This window comes from Fulmarus glacialis, unplaced genomic scaffold, assembly GCF_000690835.1.
Source record: "Fulmarus glacialis isolate BGI_N327 unplaced genomic scaffold, ASM69083v1 scaffold12053, whole genome shotgun sequence".
NCBI lineage: Eukaryota > Metazoa > Chordata > Aves > Procellariiformes > Procellariidae > Fulmarus > Fulmarus glacialis.
In genome coordinates, this window is record NW_009202357.1 from 35,320 (window position 1) to 57,289 (window position 21,970).

Here is a 21,970-nt window from a genome sequence, read left to right on the forward strand (position 1 = left end):
TGATGTGGTATATGGACTGGCTACCGGGACTGGGCTAGCGAAGCTGGGTCAGGTTGGCAGTGGGAGAGTGAAGTGCTGTGCCCCATTTCTCCTGCCTTCTTATCCTCCCATAAACACCTTTGATTTCCTTGCATGTCACGTTGGCTTTTAATGAATTTCAAAATACTGCCTATTATATTTTAGGCTAATTTCTTCAGCATCTTGGGCGTCCTGGCTTGCGGGAAGAACACTGGAGAGCTTTATATTTCATTATTTACTGTATCCTTGCCGGTGTGCGGATGCAGAATGCGCTGCTGGCACCAAGTGGCTGCAGGTGGAACCTGCTCCAGAGGTGTTGGACTCGCCGGCCATCTGTGTTGTGTGTGTAGATTTTGGGGTTGCGGTTTGGAGGGGGTATGACCCCCCTGTTCCCGCCCCAGTTTCCTGATGGTGGGTGTCATGCACGGGGGAGCTGCTCCGTCCTGTGCTGGCTGGTGCCCTGCGATGCTAGCTGACCGATTGCCTTGGCCGTGCTTTTCCTTTCTTTAAGATATATGAAAAGGAAAAAGGCTGTCAGAGGACTTGTTTTCTTATAATAAATCTCAGCATGCTCTGCCCTGCATCCCATCCTTGTGGGGGTTTGGGTTTTTTCCCCCCGCCGAGTGACTGGAAAAATAACCTGTACAGTACCGTCGCATACATGAAGGCAAAGGATCACGATTACCTGGGAAAGGATGCTATTTTTCCTGCCATTTCAAATACCTGGGGGATTTTAACACTTAACACTGTTCATAGACTGTGTATTGAGTACTGAAAGAAAAATTACTGTAGGCCTTGCACCCTCCTTCATTTTCAAGTGGAGACGACAGGCGAGCTCTGTTCGGTTGGCCAGAAGACATTCAAGAAGGCAGGAGAGCACAGAGGTAGGACCTCTGCTCCCAGACAGGGAGGTGGGAAAGGGGGTGTCAGGGGTAGCTGTTTTTTTTTTTTTTTAAAGCTGAAAATAAGGTTTTTCCACTCATTTGAAGCCAAGTTTCTTTATGAAGAAACATATCACAAAAAAAAACATATCAGAAAAAAATAGACGGAATTCTCTCACCAAAATTTTTTCTTTTTCTGCATCATCTTTAAATGACATCCCCCGCTCATCCCTTCTGTAAATGTATCTGACGCTAGCTTGGAGGTAAGTTTTGAACTTTCTTTACCCATCACCGTGATTTCGTTGCTTTTTCTCAGTTCAGTGGTGATTATATTTGAATTTGTAAGCTGGCTGTTGGCCAGCTCTCGCTTGCCAGCCCCTTTCTAGGCTGGCCTTTGCAATGAGCACCGCTGTGTGCCTGTGTGTGGGAGAGCATAATGCTTGGCTGCCAGGAACTGACTTTGGGCATCTGTGAGTGGTTAGGTTTAATGTTAGAGGTATTCATTTGAAAGTGACACAAACCCAGAATAAGAAACATTAATTCCATGGTTTTCAGGCTTTTTTATTTCTTGAGAATAATATTCGTATGCTGTTTTGACTCATCGCTGCACTTGATGACCACCTGCACAAATTAAAAGTTGGAACTAGTTTTGGAGCCCACAGGGAGTGGGAATGAGTTGGTTAATTCACAGGGTCTCAGGACAATTTCGTACTTTAAAGAGATTTGTATAAATAAGTTATTTTATTTCCTTCATCTTGAATTTGTTTTATCTTTATTTTGTCCTATGCGATGAATCAAAAGACTAAAGCTCTTTTGTCTCCTGCAGTGGGTCTGCTGCAGGTGAGGCTCTTGCTACTGCTATGATCAAGACTCGGGCTATGGCAGTAGGATGGGTGCTCTACTTCATTTTCAATAAATTTGCAAGACGCCAAAAATATTGCAAGCATCAGCATGTTAATTGTGCTCCATGTTTCAATACTGCTGCTAGAGCTGGTGAGAGCTTCGTACTTGAATATTGGAGTTATTTTTAACAGACGCTGTAGAAAGGTTTGTCTCCAGAAGGGCTTTCCCCGCCTGCCTTGGCTCATGTCTTTGACAGCTGATGCAATAGCACTTGTTCATTTTTATTTTCCTTGTAGTACAGAAGAATCCCCAGTGCCTGGTCTAGACCAGATTGCCCAAACCCAGAGTTTGCATGTTTTGCTGCACCTCTGTCCATCCTTTCCTTGCGTGAGTGATGGTTGAAAGCGTGCCAGTAGTATCTGGCGGGAAACTTTTGGGCCAGTATGCTTCGTTTTTGTAATTTAAAAGGATTAGCGGGTGCCAAGTGGCATCAGGCAACCTCTTGGGGGAAAAATCTGTCATGTGGCTGTTTAGACATGCTGGTCCGGCTGCCGCTTCCCGCCAAGGAAATCCTGAACACCCTGAGGACCAGAAGCTGCGAAGGTGAATCACAGGAGGAATAAGCATTTTTTCCCCATTGCTTATTCTCTAGCTATAAACGTTTAGTAATAGGTGCCACTAAATAAGATAACTTAGTTTGTCAGTTTTCAATAGTGACATTTGAGATGCGGAAGTTAATTTGCATTGAATTTTACAAATAATCCTGCTTAAAGCATGCTTGTCTGCCTTTCTCCCAGCTGCATGGCTGCAAACATTGATTGGAAGTTACAGCATTATTCTTAATGTACCACCTTTCCCCAGGTAATGCTTAAACCATAGGTGTGTTTCATCGTCTTTTATTTGGGAAAGCCTGAGCGAGGGGAGCCGAAGGGCTCACCGAGACCCTCTGCAGCACCCTCAATTGCTTTGAACATCTCAGGGTCATGGCTGAAAATGGGAAAGAGGAAAGCTGGGCTGAAACGATGTGTTTCATCACCGTGCTCCTGTTAAGACTACTTCAGCGTGGCTGTTTGGAGAATAATCCTGCTTTCTTATCTTAAAGTTGGCACCAAAAAGCATTGTGTGAGACACATCAGGAGAAAAATGAAGTTGAAAAGTGTTTTTAACTTTTCTTTTCTGGTCCGGTCGTGCAAATCTGACCACTATCTGAATGCCTAGCTGTGAGGAGTTGGCCCTTTTTTATTTCTCCATCTGCAAGACTGCAAGGAGCTGTGCTGCTTGTGTTACCCTGTGGAGCTGCACAATGCCCACTCCTTAACGCAGGGCAGGGGCAGAGGACCGGTGGGCTTTTAGATGCTGACTCAAGACTTTTCTAAGCATATTCACTACTTACGAGGTTGATTTGAGATATTCAGACCTGTTTCTTACCCTTTAATAAAAGATGCTATCTCTTGCTCTGCTAAAACTTGGGATATTTGAAGGTGGTTGGTAGAAAAATACCAGTTTCTGTCTTTTGGGCTGAAATTAGGAATATTATAGTAGAAGAAAGCATCGGTGCTGCTTTTGAAACAGCACTGATTGCGAATTTTTGTGTCTCTTGGGTATTGTAAAACTTCTTCGCATTCTTCAAACATGGCAGAAAGGACTACCTCTGCTTTTTAATGAACACGTACTTTTTCTTCAAATGCGTTTTCCCTCTCCTTTCCCCAGCACACGAGAAGGGGAGAGGCTGGTGTTTTGCATCGTGAGTAAACCCCAATGTCTGTATCAGACGACATTAAAAAGTGCCATCTTTTTTCCCAAATGCTGCGTGGGCCACTTGAGCGAAAGCACAAGGTGTTAAGAAGCAGAATTTGTCCAGCTGGGAGCTGCCTCCTGCCAGCGTAGTCCATCCAAACCCCTCCAGCCCTGGTGTTTCACGCATTTCAAATGCAGTAGGAATCACTTGGCGTCCCACTGGGAAAAGCAGCAGAAGTCTGGCCGATATGCTAATAACTAAAAAAATATTTACCCCCAAGTTGGCATTAGCATAGAAATTGTAATAGCTTGTTTGCAAGCAGCCTAGTTGTTACACAGCATAGCTAAAGAGCATATATATTAAAAGAAAATATAGCCAGCCATGTCTGGAGCTCTGCCTACACACGGATTGAAAGCAAGGCTGGTGGATCTGCCAGCTTTCATCTCCCCACCTTGATCTCGGTCGGGTACCTTGTTGGCTTTTGTGTTAGCTGTGTAATTAAGCACAGAAGAGCAGTTGAGGCAGAAATGGTTAACTCACCAAGCAATATAACGTCAAGTCAGTGGTACTGAGTTGTTCTGTAGGAGTTTAAAAATTAATTTTGTTGTTAAATGTCATCTTCTGGCTTGTGATCCGCTATAGTATAGGTCATATGTTTTCTGGTAAGTTTGAAGGAAATCAAATAAGGGATCCTGAATGCTGAGATCTGTGAAACCGAAGTCGGTTGAAGTCTAACGCTGATGTTTCTAGAGCCACAGAGAGGTGGGGGGAAAAAAGGAAAAGATGAAATCTGTGTTATTGATCTCGCAGAGACGTGATGTTCAAACCCAGCACCTTCCCAAGTCGAGAGAATTGCCCTTCCCTTCTCCCTTGCAGCGAAAGCCAGGAGAACATAAACTGGTGCTGGAGAGATGGATTAATGGAGAAGACCTTTCTCTGCTGAAAGGCTTGTGGGAAGTTCTGCAGGGACCTCACAGGAGCATTCGTAAGGGTCTTGAAGGGCTTAGGACTGCAGAAGGTGAGGTCTGGAGACCTCCATGAACCTTCCCTGGCTGAATCCGCCTCTACAGGGCTTGGAGCAGAGAAGAGCTGCAATGAGACATAGATTCTGCAAGATTTTTCTTTCCTGGTTTATTAATCACCAGCCCCCTTCATAGCAATCACGGAACAGCTCCTACATACACTTCTTTTGAAGCACACATTTGCACGTTAGCTCAGTCCTGTGCAGATTTTTGATCAATCAGAAAATGTCACTGCAGCAGCCAAATTCTTTGGATGCTTATTCAGATGTCCAAGCTGGAAGTGCCTGTGAAGAACCTAACAAATACCTTAGTATTTGTTCTTGCTTTTCACCCCTTTGGAGACCTGTGGACACTAGCTTGGTTTCAAGTTAAAGTAATCATCCTGCCTTTTCAAGTCCAGCTCTACAAACGCTGTCCCCCTGCGAGATAAAACTAGGAGGGCGGGATACAAAGACTTCTTCCAGAGGTTATCCAAGGAATAGCACATAGGAAAAATATTGACTTATTGATGGAGACAGTCTTGGGGGAAGCGAATATTCAAATGCGTTAGGATTTCTCCTTCAGCAGTGTTTCCTGCAATGTTCATTTTTTATTACAGTGCCTCTTTACACCTTTCCCCTGGACGGAGCTTTCTGCTGCACAGCCTTGTTTTCATCCCCCCCCTTTTTTTTTGTCTTTTTCCCCTTCCAGTTTGAGCGGCACGACCCGGTGGAGGGGCGGATCACGGAGCGGCAGTTCGGCAGCATGCTGCTGGCCTACAGTGGGGTGCAGTCCAAGAAGCTCACTGTCATGCTGAAGCAGCTCAAGAAGCACTTCCAAGACGGAGAGGTCAGTGGCATCGGTGGCAACTTGGGGAAGTTGCGGTGGGGGCAGCCGTCCCGCACCATGCTGAGAAATGAGGAAGCGATCTCCATCTTCTTAAGAAAAGCATACGCACCTTGTTAAGCATGTGGGGAGACACGCTGACTTTGCGGATGATAAATACTTTGCCAGCAGCAGGGAGATGGAGGAGGTTGGGAGCGCAGTGGCCAGTGTCCAGATCAGCGTGTAGGCTTGTCCCTATTAAAATGGATGCTGTAGTTTTCAAAATTTAAATTCACTGAACGGCACCCTGGGTCTGGAGCCAGAATAAACATTGAAGACGTGTTCCTACTTACTGGCTCGACCTTGTATTAATTAGGTGCTGCAACTGGGCAGTTTGTTATTTAGTTATGAACTTACGTGAAAAATTACTTGAATTACTCATGATTTAGAGAGGAATAAGGTTGCAGATCCTACACTCGTTAATTTAGTGAAAGACCTTGGAATAAGACATCCATACCGAAAGGACATGCTTTATCAAGTAAGGCAGGTATGGGCTGCTAAATTACTTCAGTATTAGAATTTCACATCTGTTTTTATAAAGATGGATTGTTCTTTTATTAACTAGGTTATAAACAAGTGATTTGTCAAAATGAGAATGGATGGAAAGTCTTTGGCTGCGTATTGGGTTAGTTTGACTGTTTTAGAGCCGCTTCTTCCTGATGTCAGAACTGGTGTTTATTTCTTAACTGATTTAGATGCAAAGTGTGTTATAAAACACAGGTGTTGGCCAGAGTCTGGTCCTTTTTTGTCCCTTTTGGGGGCCTTAACTGGACTCCTGTGATGTGCAGGAATCCTCAATTCATGTGAAGCCACTCCAGTGACTCTTCCCCCCGCCATTTTCTCCCTCTTTCACTGGTGCTGTAGGAGAATTTGGGCATACCGAAGCAGCGGGGCACGTAGACTAATAGGTCTCTATTAACTGCAAATAATGCTAAAAAGCTAAAAACTGGAGGAAACCAGTTGCCCAAAAGGTCATCCTCAGAGTTGCGTTCCTGCCAGAGGAGCCGCGATACCTGCAGCTTCTCGTGGCCTCGGGGTGCCAGAAAGAGCATTTTTTTGCAGATTCCCTCATGTTTTGTAGGAAAATAGACTCAATATTTAGTAGGCTGTTATCAATAGGTGGTGTCAACGTGTCATTGGAGCTGAGACACATTGTGTGTTAATATTTGGAAATCTCACTTCTCAAGCTCTTTGTCGCCAGCTTAAATAAGACCATTGATTTTTCCAAGGTTGTGTCTGTTTATTTGATCTTTGAGCGAGACGCTGCAGATTCGGCTTTTCCAATACCTCTGCTCCCCTAGAGTTTTAACAGGAATCATTTGATTTCTCATGGAAAAAATACTTAACTGTGATGTGTGTCTAACACAAAATATCAGCTCTGTTGTTAATGTGCCCAAACTGCCGATTCTTTTGCTATGATTTGGGTTTTTTAATATATCTGTAAAAATATACATACACATATATATATATTATTGAACAGTAGCTGGGTGTATGAGAAATTAGGCAGAGGGAGTTATTTTGGAAGGTTTCTTACAGCAGATGTTTTCTTCCTTTCATGTGTAAGCCAAGACCCTGACATCTGTGGCAGAGAAGGAACTTTTGGTTTTTACCTTATTCCTCAACCCCAAATCTGCCAGATTGTGTTTCTATTTGCAGATAACCGGATTCGGAGCAAGTCTTTTTCTTTCTTTATTCCAAGGACTTTCAAGGAGAGAAATTGGGGAATAGGACAAAAAATGACATTTGCAGGAAACGGAGTTGGTGGAGAACACATGATTCCTTAGACCGGGGGGAATGAAACACCCAAAATCCTAAAACAAGATGGCTTCTCTGTTAACAAGTACAAGATATTTAACGGTTTAAGGAGATGTAAAGGATGCAAGAAGTGCCACTTTGCCCTGGAGGCAGATGAGCCTTTTTTGCAGCCTGGGCAGCTCAAAGTCAATGCTTATGCAGAGCTAGAGAAATCAGGCACCGAAATCCTCCACTTCAGCAGGTTTTAGCTCACGGAGAATCCAGCCTGGTGCCTAACTTTGCATTGTCTTTTATACAAGAGAACCTTTTCTTGAAAGTTTGTGGGGTTCTTTTTTCCCCTGGAGTTTTAGAAGACCATATCCCTTGCAGATTTGTGTGCAGCACTTTGTATCTAAATACACTTACATACTTTTATTGGATCACCATGGTGCAGCTGTCAGCGTTTTTACGTAGCTTAAATTTCCCCATCTCTTTAGAAACAGGACTGCTGTGACCAGAATCATGTTAACCGCCTTTCGAGCTTTCTGGATAACTTATTCAGGGATGCGTTTGCAAAGTTTTCTTTGTAAATGAATGGAGTATTAAGCCAGAGAGTGTTCTCCCACTTGAAACTGCAGAAGCTCGGTGCTGGCGTTGCTTCTGCCTCTGTACTTGTAAGCCAGACATCTGCAGAGCAAGCAGCTGCTTTACTCCCATCGTATAAAAAGGGAGTGGAGCCGGTGCTATCCATTGCTCTTCCTTCGGCTCCCGGACCTCAGTGAGATGTTAAAGCCACCCAGCCACTTCATTTATCCTGCAATACTTGCCAGTCACTGAACCTTGCAGGTCAGAGAGGTTTACAATGCAAACATGTTTTGCAGGAAGAATTTTTCCCCAAATCCCTTCTTCTCACGTTTCACTAGCCTACTTTTATAGCAGCTTAGTATCATTATCTGCACAGTTTACTAACCTGCTGTAACTCCCCTCTATGCTGAAAGCAGTAAGGGCTTTGACTTGCTATTGCTTTTCAAAGAAAGTGGGAGTAAAATAACTTTAATAGTGTGATGCTGGGAGGGGAATGGCAGTAATTGTACCAAACCTACCTGGCAAGCTCTACCTTGGAAATACAATTTACCTTGTGAGTGCTTTCTTACGAAATCTGCCAAACATCATCTTCACTGTCTGATGCAATTACCTTTTCTGCACAAGGCAATCCTGGCAGCCTCCAAAATGTTAAAGCTCTGGTTTTAATCCAACCTTCAGCCGTTTTCCAATATCGTTATTCTAAAAAAAAGAATGGCATGTTTTCTTGTATTAATTGATAATCTGCTTTCATTTTTATTTTTCTTGAGGAAAAATGCCATCTTACCCTGGATACATGAACTCCTCTGCATATTCAGCGGAGCTGCCACACTGTACTTTGTTTAAAATTGCTTACGATCCTCCCCCTTGAGTTATACTTACACAGCTGCTTTTCTCTTAGTAAAAAGGACTTGAGTCGTCGGTAGTATTTACAAGCAAGGTATTTGGTTTATGTCTCCCTAACCGCTAGAAAACCAAGCTGACTCTTCAGAAACTAGTGATTCAGGTCATCTTCTACATGTGCTTTGGGGGCTGCGTAGCATATTTTTCTGTTGAGATGACAGAGGGTGGGAGCGAGATGTAATTCTCCCCGGCTGAAACCTGGGTTCCCAGGTGAAAAGCCCTAACTTTTGCAGAAGGTGTTTGAGCTGTCATAAAATGCATGTTGCAAACAGATGTGCATTTCTGGAGTCTGCCTGCTTATGTATCACTAACATTACTTAATTGATGAAAGGATTCAGGCTTATGAATCAACAGCTATATCTACAAATGCCTTGAAAGAAGTCATCATCCAGATCCCATAATCGCTACCCTAGTTCTCTCCAGATATGCAATTTCTTGTGAAGCCAAATTAACACAAGCCTCTGTTATATGATGGAAACATCTGTTGGTCTTTCAGTGCAGACGTAAATTAATTATGAAGAGCTGAGCAGTGCTGACAAACACATTGACGGGGAATAGATAAATTCCCATACTCGGACTTCTGACTGATGAAGGTGATCTGTCGACTTGTCGGTGCAAGCCTGAGGCAGTCCCAGTCTCTGATTTTATTTTTATTTTGGTAGCTGGAAAGGAGTTAATGCTGATGCCAGCCTCAACTGTGGGATTCATCAATAAAATATTGAATTTTATAATACTGATAGCACTTTTGCTACAGAGATTCAGTATCTCTGTCCACATGAAAGCCCAGATTTGTAGGATACCCCTGTACGTCATTGGTTTTGCTTTTTCAGCTGGTGAAAGGATCACAAGTTTACATGTGTAAGTATGTAAACCTTCCCTGTTACCCGCTGAAGCAATAGCAACTGCAGTGTTGGTACTAAACAAGGAGCCGTTTTGCACGGACAGCAATGCCGTTTGGCCTTGACATCTGCCATTCCGTGGTGGAAAATTCCAGGAAAATGCGAAGTAGAGGCTCTTTGCTTAGAATAGCTGCTGGGATGCTTTGCGGCCACTACTGCAAACCTCAGATGTCCCAAACAGAGCAGGTAAACTACCGCACAGTGTCTTCTGCTGGCCTGAAAGTGGCTGCATGCCTCCTGGTTCCTGCAGGCTTTCCACATTTGTAGTGCTCTGCGCCCAGGCAGGAGCATGTCAATCAGGAAGCGCCAGCAGGGAGGCAACCAGATGGATATCTGAATGGCAAAGATCTTTTTTCCTCTAGATCTGTTGTACAAAACAGAGGAATCTTTGTAGTCCTTCTTGCACAAGTACCTGATTTATTTGGTTTTTTGCTAGGACAGTATTTTATTTAATTCTGCCATACATCTTTTAGCATGCCGCTTGGGAAGCGGAGCAGGTATACATTTAAAGAAAGCTCCCTGTACAGTAACTGGGGATTTTTTTCAGATCTGTTGTCCATGGGTGCATTTTGCTATCTCATAATTTTTGATCTGATAGATGAATCCAGGGCTGACAAAGCCTGCTGTTGCATTTGTCGGTGTGCACGCTGTGCAATGTAAATCAGCAGTGCATTGCCACTACTCGCTTATAGCGAAGATAGGAACAAGCTGCAGATTTTCTGTAATTCTTCTGCTTACAATTCTAGAGGCACCATGTCTGTATGAGAAGGTCGTAAAAAATGTGCTTTTTTTTTTTTTTTAAAAAAAAAGATAGGTGGCTTCTGCCCTGATTAGAAGTTGTTGGGAAGAGTTTGAGCAGGGTTACAGCGGATCGTATAAATTTATATTTGACGGTACACGCTGAACGTGTGCTCTTCCATCCAGACCATGAAACCGTGCCGTGTTATGCAGTTGGGATTTTTAGTATCTGGCTATATCAGTCTGTCATGCTAGACAGGACAGGAGGAGCCTGAACCTGAAGTCCTCTCGACAAGCTGATTTATCTCTTCCAGAGAGGAAGGCTGAGTGGTTATTACTGTGGTGATGATTTACCTCCTCCGTTGGCTGTGGTGGGGGAGTTTGGAGGCTGCAGCTCGTGTCCCAGTACTGATGCTGGTGCTGAACAAATCGATAAAATCGGGTGTTGTGTAGTGCAACCAGGTGGGGGTCCCGGAGCCGCACTCGTCGGCAGCTGCTCTCCCGGCAGGCTCCTCGCTGGTCGGATCGGTGCGGAGAGGAGCGTGTCGCTTATCCCATCTGCCCATCGGCTGCGCTGTGATGCAGAGGTGCCAGCGCTGGGGGATCTCAGGATGCGTTTCCGTGACTATCCGGGTGCGTGGCTGTAGGCGCTCACCGAGCACAAGCTTGCCTGTCCCAGGGTGAGCCAAGCCCTGGGCAACTGTGCCAGGAAGTAGGGCAGGCAGCGATCCAGCCCCGCAGCCATCCTGCCACCAGCAGCAAACTGGGGCACATCTATATGTGCTATGGTTTGCAGTGTCACCTTCTGCGACACTGGGTAAGACATGGATCCCCCAGGGATCCCTGAATCTCTTGGGAGAGACCGTGCAGCGCTTGAACTATTTCATTATTGTCATTGCAAGTGTGCAGGCTTGAAAAAACTCTATCAATGAACCTGCTTGCAGTGGTCTCCTGCATCCCAACCACAGGCTCATGGTGTGTCTGCTCTTTGGGGCAAGAGCTGGCTGCGGAGCGAGGGCCAAAGGCTTTTCGGTCTCTGCCACCACTGACTGTGCATGGGGAGGCCCCTTCCTGTCCCATGACTGGTGGGGCCGGGAGGGGAGCAGAGGCGGTTAACAAAAGTACAGGTCGCAACCCATATCTACAGGTGCCAAGGTAGAAGTGTTTTGAGTGTGCAGTTGAATTCCCCTCTGGCTACAGCTTTGGGCTGATGAGTCACTTTGTTGTTCATAATCCAGGTAGTGTCATGATCTCCTTTTCCCATCACTGTAAGACCATCTTTTCTCTGTTCTAGGGGCTGACGTTTGAGGAGGTGGAGAGCTTCTTCACTTTTCTGAAGAACATAAATGACGTGGACACAGCTTTGAGCTTCTACCACATGGCTGGAGCTTCGCTTGATAAAGGTATTAAAACTTGCGAGGAGGACGGGCACTGAAAGCTTGAGGGAGTGCGACTTCTGCCATGTCTTTGAAGTTGGGAAGATGTTGAACGAGCCCAGGCTGACAGGTTAAAAATGTACCGAAATCGCAGTTCCTCCCTGTAATGAGAGGTTTAACTTGCTACGTCCATGGATAAAGAGGGATTTCAAGTTTTATACGTCCCTAGTTTGCGATATAGAGGGGAAAAAAAGGCTGAAATGTATAGCCTGAATAGATTAGGAAGCGGTGATTTCATGGTGGCTGATTAGTAAGCAGTGATATCATGGTGGTATCTTTAGCAGGACCATTCAGGCCTGATGCGTGCAGAGGCAAGATGACCTAGTGAGTGTATCACAGGCTCTGGGACCAGAGCACAGGCACACCCGTGTTTCTTCTTCATCCCTGTCTCCTGGAGTGAGGTTTTTTCTCCTTTTACAAAGTACTTGAAAAATTACTGTTGGCAAAGACAAGCGGTATTATAAGAAGTATTCTTGCAAACTGTATCTTCTGTAGAGGTCTCCGTGATTGACGCGGCAGAGGCACTAACCAGCAGTGGAGCTGGTGGTAGGAACGTTTCAACCCTTGTTGTGTTTCAGTTTTGCTTAAAAATGAGAGGCTTTGCGTAGAAATAAGAGCTGTGTTGCCAGATACTGCGTTTCTGATCTGAAATCCAAGTAGTGGCAAGCACCTTTGGAGCTCCCAGGCACGCTGGAGGGAAAGAAGGGGAGCACTGGAACCCCACTGAGGTCCCAGGTTGAGCATTAAAGTCTCTCCAGAGGAAGGTCTCTTCAGTCCCCAAAGTCCAGAGGCTGCGTGTGGCCGGAGGAGCTGGCTGAATAAACTTCAGAGCTGGTGTTTCCTGGGCAGCTTGGTAATAGTGTGGTTTATTGATCAGACCAATCCATATCCTTCTTCATCTCATGTTTTCCTTTTCTGAGCTAATCCATATCAGTTATGTTCTCAGATCTGACACACTGATTTAAAAAAAAAAAATTAAAAAACAAAACAAAAAGCACAACAAAAAAAAAGAAAAAAATACCGTATACCTAAAAAAAAAAAAAAAAGTCCAACTCTGTTTCCAGGATCTGTCACAAGTGTGTGCTTTTCTTTTCTAGATCTTTTTTTAAGAGTTGTGTTTTTTTAAAACACTCAGATTGGGAATATGAAAAAAACAATGGCAAACTCATTAAAAGTTTTTTAGGCTAAGTGGAAACTCTTGTCTACTAGAAAGTTAAAGCTGATGTATTTAGGCAGCTGCAAAATTAAATGTTTCGGAAGTAAGCTATTCTTCCAACCACTGCTGTTGTGAGAATATCAAGACATTAATAGGTTTTTGGGCAGTGGAATTACAAAGGGAGTCAAACGTGTCACATCTCTTCTTGCATGTGTCAGCAGCCCTCCTCGTCTTTGATTTTTTGGGGGAAATCATCTGTACTCTTTGTTTTAGATCACCCTTATCTTAAGACTTAAAGTTAAAAGAATCTGATAGGTTTTTCTTTCAAAGTAAAAATGTGAAGTATGGATGTGCTGCTGCTGTGCAGAGCCCTTTCTGCAGCGTCCCACAAGGAGGTAATAGCCCAGTGAATCCAATTTACTCAGTGTCTACAGTAAATTAGCAATTTCCCAGTCGTAGAATATGTATTTGTGGAGTATTTAGGTCCACGCGCAGTTCGTACATCAGTGTGATTGCTGTTTAATTGTGTGCGATTAATGAGCTTGCGCTGGAGCCGCAGCCATTGAGCTGGGACTCCTTTGGCTGGAGTAAGAAACCTTGGGGAGTGTGCAGGGCATGGCTTCAAACCGCTCGCAGGCTCAGCTGTCCCCGGACCCCCATCCCTGCCTTGCGGGATCCCAGCTTTCGGGAGACATTTCCTTGGGCAGAAGACGAGGGTTATCCTACAAATCCCCTCTTTGCGTGGTAGCTGACACATATCACCCTTCGCGTCCTTCTGTGCTGCTCAACCCAGAGATGCTCCTGCATATCTGGCAGGAGGCATAAAAAGAATGTTTTGCTGTGGTCCTAACGAAGGTGCAAAGCAAGCTGCAGCAATACAAAATAATGGGGTTTGCAGCAGGGATCTGTGTGCTCCCATACCTAAATTGTCTATGCATTACCTGTTTCCATATGTGTGCACTCCGAGTCTGGATATTGCACCCACAAATCAAATAAGCAATAAATGGGGTGTACTCTTGCAAAAGTCAAGCTTTCACAAGGTTGCTTATTAAAAACCAACAAATGTAAAAATTACTCATCATACGGGGAGGAGGAAGAGGATAGTTTGTGTATCAAATAAATTGCTGCGAACCTAATGCAGCAAACGTTATTAGAATATTAGAAGGGCCGTTTAAAACTTAAGAGGAAAAAAAATGGATGGCACTAAACAGCCATAGCTTAACCTGTTTTCTGTGTTGGATTAAAGTAGCCTCCTCTTATAAAAAGGATCATAAACCTGTATTTTAATGATGCATAGAATATCACACAGAATTTTTGTTAGTCCATCTTTCATTTTACCAGAAATATAATAGCCGTCATTCTCTTAAATCATAAGCATTATTTTCCCAGCCTGGGCTTACAGCTGGCAGCAGGACAGGAGCTGAATTCGTCGCTTATTCTCCTTTCGAGGCGAGGGTGTGAATTGCATTTTCTTTTTTGGCACCATCTGCAGCCAGACTTTCCAAGCAGCTGTTCTGCTGGTGCCGGCAGAGAGCCACGGTATAACTCCTTTGTGTTTTAGGGCAAGGCACAGATGCGCTTCGCTAGAGATGGGCCAAAGCGAGGGGAGATGGCTGAGCCCACTGCTTGCTTCGGTGGCTCAGAAGGCTTGGAGCGGGGCTGGAGCCCAGGAGGGGTTAATGAGAGATCATTTTATTTGAAGTATGGAGCTTGAAACGGCTGCAGACTTGACAGGGAATTTGGAAGGAGGTAGAGGTGAGTTTTGAGTACAGCATGTATTTGTCATTGAATTGCTGCTTGCTTTAATCTGCCTTCGGAGCTGGATGAAAGAAGTCAGTCCCCCATGGAGGCACAGCTCAGATTGCTCCTCTGGAGTAATGGCATGTAGTCAATGCTGGTAGTTGGGTGGGGAGGACTTCAGTAGGATAGGTGAGGTTGGTAGGGATCTCTGGAGACCCTCTAGTCCAACAGGGTCACCTACAGCAGCTTGCCCAGGGCCGCCTACAGTCAGGTTTTGGATATCTCCAAGGATGGAGATGCCATAGCCTCTCTGGGCATGTAAGATAGCCTGGGTGAGTATTTGCGATAATTTGTGAGAAGGAGAAGAGTCGAACGATGAAATCTGGTGTCCTGCAGAGGCAAGTGAGGGTCATGGGTTGTCGCCTTTGCTGCCCTCACACCAGTGCGTTGACGTGTGTGTATGTGTGCGTCCTGATGGAGAGGGATCGTGGAAGTGCTTGGCACCGTGTCCTCAAGCAAGAGGGGTCTGGAGCTCGCCTGCCGTTTGGTTTTAGTACATGCACAATTAGGGTGCGGTGTTTGCTGAGCACCGATGCAAGTTGTTGGGCAAAGCTCCGTCACAGCAGAGGATGCCTGTCCACAAGGCTTGAAGAAATCAGCTCGGTAACTCTGAGGACAAGCTCTCCATAGATCAACAGCCCCTGGAAGATCCTGAATACCTTTCAGTTTAAAAACCACTTTCTGTGTTGGAATCTCCTTTCTTTACTTATTTATGACTGCGAATGTTATATAAACAGTGGATCGCCTCTGCCTTTGGTCTGGTAGCTCCGCTTTTTTCCCAGAAGCATGATCTCCATCACTTTCAGTTATGCTCCCTTTGATGTCAAAACAGTTTCTACTCAGCTGCAGGGCTACAGCCTCGCATTTTGAGAAGAAAAAGAAAAATGTGCTGTGCCACAGGATTGCGTAGAATTTGTACATCTCTCTTCTGGATGAATATTCCAGTACGTACACATGCAAATGATGTGAAAAAAGTCAAATAGATTTTTGCTAGCTATATTGTCAATGATAGCATCCAACGTTTCCAACTGGGATGCTTAAAATGAAACGTGAGTATCAATATGAGACCCTACGTAGCCTGATTTCTGGGAGCCCAAAATACATGTGTCCTGCCTCTGCAGCCTGGGACCACCCAGGATAGGGAGCCCAGCTCCTGTCACCCTGGGTGCTGTTCAGGAAACGAAGGTGGCAGCCCAGCTGCCCATTATTTTGGCCAAATGTGTGATTAATCTCAAGACAGGGGAAAAAAAGTGAAGCTTGCCATCTGGCAAGGCCCATAGAAAAGCCCTGTTTGTAAGCACTTGGTGAGGCATTACTCACAGTGCGGTACTGGGAATTGGAGTGAAACAAAAGAAACAACTGTGTCAGACACTAAACTTACATTAAGTAACTCAGATGGCTCATTAAAGGAACCAGTGGGAGACACTAACACTTGAAATTTGAAAAGCTGCATAGCTTTTCAAGATAGAAACGTGGAACTCATTTTCGGTGTTGTAAAAATCCAGGAGACTTTCCTATGTAGAGATGGATGCAGCCATCCCAAAGCCCCAAATCTGGACAAGCTTTGTTCTAGGAGATGTTTCCCCAGACAGCGCCTATTTCATTTTGCTAAATGGTAAAGAAATGATGCTGGGAGGCTTACTTCAATTTTATTTGCCTCACCGAGATACCTTGTAGTCTGGAGGGTGTGCGTCAAAGTGGAAAGCAGAGACACTTTCCCCTTCCTTACGACTCCTTAAAAACCAACAAAATCGTTACCGAGCACAGCACAGTCACGCAGACCCTGTGAAATAACATTTTTGCAGAGTTTTTGCATCGAGCAAGAACAATGTGATGGAGGTGACACTTGCGCAGTTGGATTAACAAGAGAGGAAGCAGCAACTGGCAGCTGTAAGTACAAATTACAGCTGGTAAAACTGCAGCTGTGAAAAATAAATAAGTACACGTTGAAGAGGAGGGAGGGATCAGGTGACACCCTGTAGAGATGGAAGGAGGGGGGTGAAAACTCAGCAGAAAAAGGTGACTTATAATTAAAGAAATCATTCCAACTTTTTTTTTCCGTATAAGGCTATAGCAAATAACTTCTTCAGTAGGGTACCTGAGGCACCAGCAGAAGAGGATGGTATCAAAGCTTGGTTGAGCACCTTTAAAGAAGATTTACATTTAAAAGGAGTCGAATGAAATTTGATGCTGCTGTCTCAGGAAATACGGATTTGCTTTTGCTGTCTGAAGGTCTGGGTGTCGGGTAAGAGATGGCTTATAGCACTTAAAACCTCTGCTGTTGCCAAAGTTGAGGTGTTTTAAAGTGCCTCCCCAGCAGAAGGACTTTCTGGGGAAAAAATAAGATGAGAAATAAGTTTAGATGAACTCTTTCTTTTACTTAAACCTCCTCTTTTTCCTTGAGCTTTACACGTGTTACCGAAGTCCCCCAGCGCATGGCAGGTAGGAGTTACAGCGCGTGTTTTGCAGCTGACTGGAGCCAGGACTCTATTTAGAGAATGAGCATCACCTAACTGGGGAGGAGAAACGCGCCTTTTACAAAGGCATATATAAAATCCAAGGCAGGGCATTTATCTTGGTAAAAAGGACTGTGCCATCCACTGTTTGGTTCTAGCGCTTGCTACCACTTCTTGTTCGTGGCGTTTGATCGAAGAGAACCTATAAATACTGCATTATACCTATGCAATTTATAGTCACCCTCTCCTCTGGTTTGGGGTATGTGTGATGCTGGTCATCAGTCCCTCCCTCTCAGATCAAGGGTGAAAGCTGAAGGCAGCTTTGTCATTTAATTTGTGAGCGTTTGATGTCAGTGTGAGCTAAGTAAATGGTGGACTGTTAAAGGCCTTTCTGGAGGGCTGCTGCCATCTAATGCACCCGCTCGCTTGTGTTGCAGTTCATTCAATTGTGTTGCATCTTGCTGGCTAATCTGCACATATTAAGAAGAGAGATGAAAGAAAAGGGATGCATGGATGTGGTGGCTGTCCCTGGGCTTAAAATTTAATTCCCCCATTTCCTTTGCTATCCAGGTTTTCTTGAGAGTTGTGCCATGTGTGTGGCGTGGTATATTCTGCCAGCCTGGTTGGTATGGGTGGGCTGGGGGAGATGTGCAGTCTCCCCACGGCTCAGTTGGCAAGGTTTGGGCGTAAGCCTGGGGAACAAAGTTAATTCAAGTTTTCTTTAATGATTATATTGCCTCTGCCCTCCCTAAAGCAGGCTCTGGCTGCCAGCAGGACATGCGCAGAAGCAGCAGCCGTATCCTGACTTATGATAACTGCAGACCAGAGCTACATCTCTCGTTTGGAAAGGATTTTAACTCAAAAAGAATAATTACAGGGAAACAGTGGGTGCCTACTTGAGATTATATATATTTTAATCCACCTTCTGTTTAATTTCAGTTTTCTCCTGTATTATTTAGTAAAAGGAGGGATTTTATAGGGGAAAAGAACACAATGGTGGCTGTGGATTCCTCCCCGAAAACCCCAAACCTCACTCAGGGGAGCAGAAATGGGGTGGAAGGAACCAATAATCTGAACATTCATGGAAAAAAAAAATCCTGTTAGAAACACTTTATGCAGTTTCTAATTAATCTGGTTACGGTATAGATTGGGTGTTTATTTTTTCCTTTCTGACACATAACTCTTCAAAATTTCTGAAGGGCCAATAGCTCTGCAAAAGGACCAGAGTGCATGAACCCAAAAGGATGCCATGGATAAAAGCAGAGGCTTTTTTTTGTTTCAATCTGATTTTTGTGTCGCGCCACTTCCCTCTTTTGCCTTGCTGAAGGGGAGCTCCGCAGCTAAATGTTCATCCCAGTTGCTGTGGGCTTGCTGCCACAGTGCAAAGTCTCTCCGGATGGGGTTTCCTTGGGTCAGACTTTGTAGGGAAGCAATTTAACTTAAAATACACTCACGTTCATGCAAAGCCCTTCCGTTTTATTGAGTATCTGGAAGGGAGCAGGGTGCTTCAACCCTGACAAACAGTGACAACTGAGCTGCTCTTACCTCCCCTCCTCGCTTCAATTAGCAGCTGTCAAAGGGAGAGCAGAGAGCAACCAGACGCACACAAATACATGTAGGAAAAAAAAATAACCCAGCCCAGTGGGGGTGGGTTTTTTTTTTTCCCTTTATGCAGCAAAATCTACTGCATAACCCTGCCAGATTGATAGCTCCGCGGATTGCTCTTTTCTAGAAGCATGAATAAAACTACCGCTCGCTTCTTTGCTGATGAGCTCAGCTGCCAGTCTGGGGGGGAAGTGAAATAATTCCTTACAACTCGTTTTATTTTCCTGCAAGGTTAACCTTGTCTGCTTGCTGCAGAGCCTGTCACAGGGAGAGGTTGTATGGGTTTGTTCTGCAATTATTGGCCCTGGGTTGCTTAACAGGAAAACCAGTTTTTATTATTCCCAGCCTGTTGGAATAGTTGGTTCATGGAGTATCATCTTTGCAACACTGTCAGGAGCTGCCTTGTTGATCAAGCCTGTCAGGAGAGGTTTTCCACCTGGTATTTGCTGTAATGCTGACACTTCTTCTGATTTTGTAACCAAAGGGCGGAAAAAACATCTCATCTCAATGTTTTTAATGTTTATCTTGAACACATGTCGGTGCTCACCAGCAGCCTCTCCACACCCCGTATGGTGTTGCAGTAGGAAGACGAAGGCTTTGAGGAGCCTGGTTTTGAGGCTTGTGTTGAGGCTGGGGCTGGGGACGAAGCTTATTTCAAGCCTCTTTGAACATGACACGTTTTTGTAAAGGCAGTTTTCTGTGGAGGAACAAGAGTCTTCTGCTCCTCTGCCTGCATTCGCTGCGGTTGGCAGATCGTGACATCTCGCTAACCTTGTGCCCTCCCTCCATTGCAGTGACGATGCAGCAAGTGGCCAGGACGGTGGCCAAGGTGGAGCTCTCCGACCACGTGTGCGACGTGGTGTTCGCGCTCTTCGACTGCGACGGTGAGTGACCCCAACCTCGCCCCGATCCTCTCGGCCAGGCTGGGCGAGAGTCGATCCAGAGGAGGAAATACAGGGGAAAAATGCCAGCCGTGAAAGCTTGCCATGGCCTTGGCTCTTCTTGCCATACCATCCGCTCTGTGGCCGTGGATCTGTGCTGATGCTCCTGCCCTTCTAGGGGGGGTATCTGATGGTACCCAGCTTCCGAGATGTTGATCTTAAAGCACTGGATGCAAGTGTTTGGCATGCACAGCTTGCTACACAGCTTCCCCCCCCCCCCCCAAACTCTATTTTGTTTAACAAAATGAGCTATTGTGCTCCAGTGTTGGAAATGAGTCTATGAGGTACTTCATTGTCTCCAAAGTCCTAGGCAAATATCAGCTTAATTAATGGCAGCTCTGTGCCCTGCTGGGAATCTCATTGCTTTGCTGGCCTGCAGAGGATGCGAGTGCTTTGGGGTAGCTTGTTGCCACACTGAAGCAGTCTTGAGTTGATTTAATGAGAACTAGTGAAGTCTTTGCCACCAGGGAATGATGGCAGCAATTCAGACTCGGAAAGTAGCAAAATTCTGCATTTGCCCAAAACTATCAAGCCAAAACCAGAGACCTTGCTTCTCCAGCACAGTCACCAGGATCTGGCAGCTCTGAGCAGTGATGCATAAATAGACAGTTGTTTGCCTTCTGATATAAATATGAACATCAAAAAAAAAATCTTTAATTATTTGATCCCTTGTTGTCCCTCTTGGTTTCAGCCCCACCTGCTTCTTTACACCTTTCTAAGGTTGCATCTCTTGTTTTATTTTTCTCTGTGCTTCAGTGCTGCTTTCCGATACGATCCTCAAGCCAGATGATCAGGCTGGAGATTAGTCAGCCGAAGCGTAGCCGAATATTCTCCATTTGCATCTTCCCATAGGAGAATCTGCTAAATATTTTGATAGCAAACCTCTGGGGGGAAAGACTGTGGTTGCCAGAGGAGTCCCTGTGAGGAAGGAATCAAGTGGAAACGCAGGCGCAGACACCTCTTTTTTTTTGTGTGTGTGTGTGTGTGTTTTCACTCTGTCGGTGTTTATAGACATTAGCATGCATGCATCAAAAACCTGCAGCACCGGGGGAATTTTATTTGCCCCTTGATAGTTTGCTGGAATTTTGCTGCCCAGATTTGCATTCGGAAGCAAGGCAGGAAAAAAAGCTCTCAAATGAAGAAACTCGTTCATGAAATATAATGTGGTTCCCTGTATGAGCCAGAGAGATTCTCTCTCTCCTTTGATCTGGGGAACTGATGGCACTGGCAGGTTTGTTTTTTGAGGGCTGATGTCCCTCATATTTCTTCTGTGCCTAAAGGTGGGTCACTTTGCTGTGCTGCTCCCCAGAAGCTAAAATCAGTGCTGTCAGCTGTAGGCAGGGGAGCAAAACAGGCAACAGGATATGTGTGGCATCGTGGCAGAGGCTTTAGCCCCTCAGCAGACAGACATCAGGCTGTCTGTCGCACCGTGGCTTGCTGCTATCCCCTTCGATCAATCAGCGCCCTAAATAAAAATCCCAGAAGTTTTAATTTATTGGAGGTTAAGCAACTATGGAATAAAATTTGCCCCAATTTACTATAATCTTATTTTTAACTTAAATTTAGTTGACATAATTCTCAATAACCTCACTACATTACTTTAATCAATCTTCCCTCTATTCCATTACGAAAAATTTGTGCTCTGTTACCCTGTGCTCCTGTAATTTCCTAAATCACTTAAAGCGGAGAGTTTCCTATGGGTGTATGGGCATTTGCTTTGCATTTGCTTTTCTGTGTTCAAGCCCCAGCACTCCAGGCCCTGCAAGACATGGCAGTGCCAGGCTAAGCAGGGCAGCGTCCGTAAGGTTGGGATTAAAACGTTGTGGTTCGGCAACCCTTGCTCAGCAGGATATTTTGGGAGGTTGAAGCCAAATGGGATTTCAGCCTCTGCAAGAAATGACACTTGTGGCTGCTGCCTTTTGAAGTTAATGCATGCGGGGAGGAGGTTGGTTTTAGTGTTTCTAATATTATTTTTTTTTTCTTCTTGCAGGGAACGGCGAGCTGAGCAACAAGGAGTTTGTTGCCATAATGAAGCAGCGCCTTATGAGAGGCTTGGAGAAGCCCAAGGACATGGGCTTCACGCGACTCATGCGGGCGATGTGGAAATGCGCCCAGGAGACGGCGTGGGACTTCGCCATGCCCAAGCAGTAGCGAGGTCGGGGAGGAGCGCCCGGCTTCCCTGTCTCAGCCCTGCCACCACCGCCTGCGGGCGAGCACCGCTGCTGCTGCAGACACCTGCGGGGTGGCACCAGGCTCGGCCAAGCCCAGACTGTTCATAATGGGAGATTTTTTTTAAATCCAAGTTAGAAATCAAAGCCTGTTGTATTCACTGCTTCTGCTTGCCGCTGGCCCCT

General features: G+C 45.2%; 1 protein-coding gene across 1 annotated transcript in view; it reads left to right on the forward strand.

Moving 5' to 3' along the window:
* Positions 1 to 21,767, forward strand: part of MICU1 (mitochondrial calcium uptake 1) — a gene marked incomplete at its 5' end in the record, with an annotated part of 51,463 nt that extends 29,696 nt beyond the window's left edge. The window contains 4 exons of the mRNA XM_009574256.1: positions 5,193 to 5,330; positions 11,517 to 11,625; positions 19,470 to 19,559; positions 21,607 to 21,767. Of these exons, the coding sequence (XP_009572551.1) occupies positions 5,193 to 5,330; positions 11,517 to 11,625; positions 19,470 to 19,559; positions 21,607 to 21,767 (498 nt within the window). The remainder of the gene's footprint in view (positions 1 to 5,192; positions 5,331 to 11,516; positions 11,626 to 19,469; positions 19,560 to 21,606) is intronic.
* Positions 21,768 to 21,970: the final 203 nt, after the last annotated feature.